The 1,345-nt window shown below is 34.5% G+C and overlaps 1 protein-coding gene across 1 annotated transcript in view; it reads right to left on the bottom strand.

Moving 5' to 3' along the window:
• Positions 1-1,345, bottom strand: part of LOC106475159 (astacin-like) — a 6,785-nt gene that overhangs the window by 4,481 nt on the left and 959 nt on the right. Inside the window, exon 2 of the mRNA XM_013935857.2 lies at positions 696-775. Within this exon, the coding sequence (XP_013791311.2) occupies positions 696-775 (80 nt within the window). The remainder of the gene's footprint in view (positions 1-695; positions 776-1,345) is intronic.

Genomic DNA, 1,345 nt, shown 5'->3' on the forward strand with positions numbered 1-1,345 from the left:
CAAGTATGAGTACATTGTTGTAGAACTGTCAGACAATTCTAGAAAAGGCCTCAGGCCCAATAGCCTTCCGCAGGAACTTAGCAGTTATACCTGCCCGGAAGGTCGGTGTTTCTGCTAGTTTTATGAAAAACCGTAAGTTGAAGTGAAAAAATAAAAATAAAAGTTAGCCGCTTCCTTTAAAAATTAAAAAAGTTAAAATAATGATAGAACATTTAATTTATCGTAACATTAAAATTTAACTAAATATTTTCTTTAATAAACATAGGCGACAATTCTTAACTTCTGATAAACAGATGTGTGTGTGTGTGTGTGAAACTCTTGCCACATTTAAACTGTTTTGTTCCCTAAACTTATTATGAAAGACTCAAGTTCTTGGAAGATAATTTCTATACGTTTAATATTAACCAGATATCTAACTCCAGGTGTCGTTCGTTTAAATTAACTTAAATTATGGTAGGTTTTGTCAGGTCAGAAAGTACAAGTTGTAGTTTACAAAATACTATTGGAAACAGATCTTTTCCAAATGTCAGAAATTACAAAGTTAACTTTCAACGGCCGCTGATATGATAATATGAACTTGGGTCTTTAACGTGTATTAAACTAGATAATAAAATACAAGTACACATGAGAATGTAACCGGTGAACATTTAAGAATGCAACTAACAGTCGAAACTAACTCTACTCGGTATATTTACCTCAGCGTTCTTGATACCCAAGATGTCTCCCTCGAACAGGTCGGGGTTCTGCATCGGAAGGTCTCCGTGAGGAACAACACCTGAATGATTATAAAACTCGTGTGAAACAAGATTCACGCTGCATTGTATATATTGATTGTAGTCTTATTTTATATTTAAACATGCTGTGATTTAATTATTGTTTCCTTCCAACCCTGGTTTGCTTTATTGCTAAGGTTGTGGTCAGTTTAACGAAAAATTTATAAACACAACAACAACGTATAAATATGTCATATAAGTGAAAAAATACTTGTAGAGGGACTTGAACCCTGCATCTCTGGCTACGTTTTGTACTTTTGGATAGCTCAGTGGAAGAGAAGTTACGTTGTTAGCCACAGGTTCAGGTTTCAAGTCTCGTATCTAGTGTGTCATTTTGTTCATTTTCTGGCTTTTTCAGTTGTTAGTTAGATGTTCAGGTTTCAAGTCTCGTATCTAGTGTGTCATTTTGTTCATTTACTGGCTTTTTCAGTTGTTAGTTAGATGTTCAGGGTTCAAGTCTCGTATCTAGTGTCTCATTTTGTTCATTTACTGGCTTTTTCAGTTGTTAGTTAGATGTTCAGGGTTCAAGTCTCGTATCTAGTGTCTCATTTTGTTCATTTACTGGCTTTTTC

Source organism: Limulus polyphemus, unplaced genomic scaffold (assembly GCF_000517525.1).
Source record: "Limulus polyphemus unplaced genomic scaffold, Limulus_polyphemus-2.1.2 Scaffold8159, whole genome shotgun sequence".
In the NCBI taxonomy this organism is placed as follows: domain Eukaryota; kingdom Metazoa; phylum Arthropoda; class Merostomata; order Xiphosura; family Limulidae; genus Limulus; species Limulus polyphemus.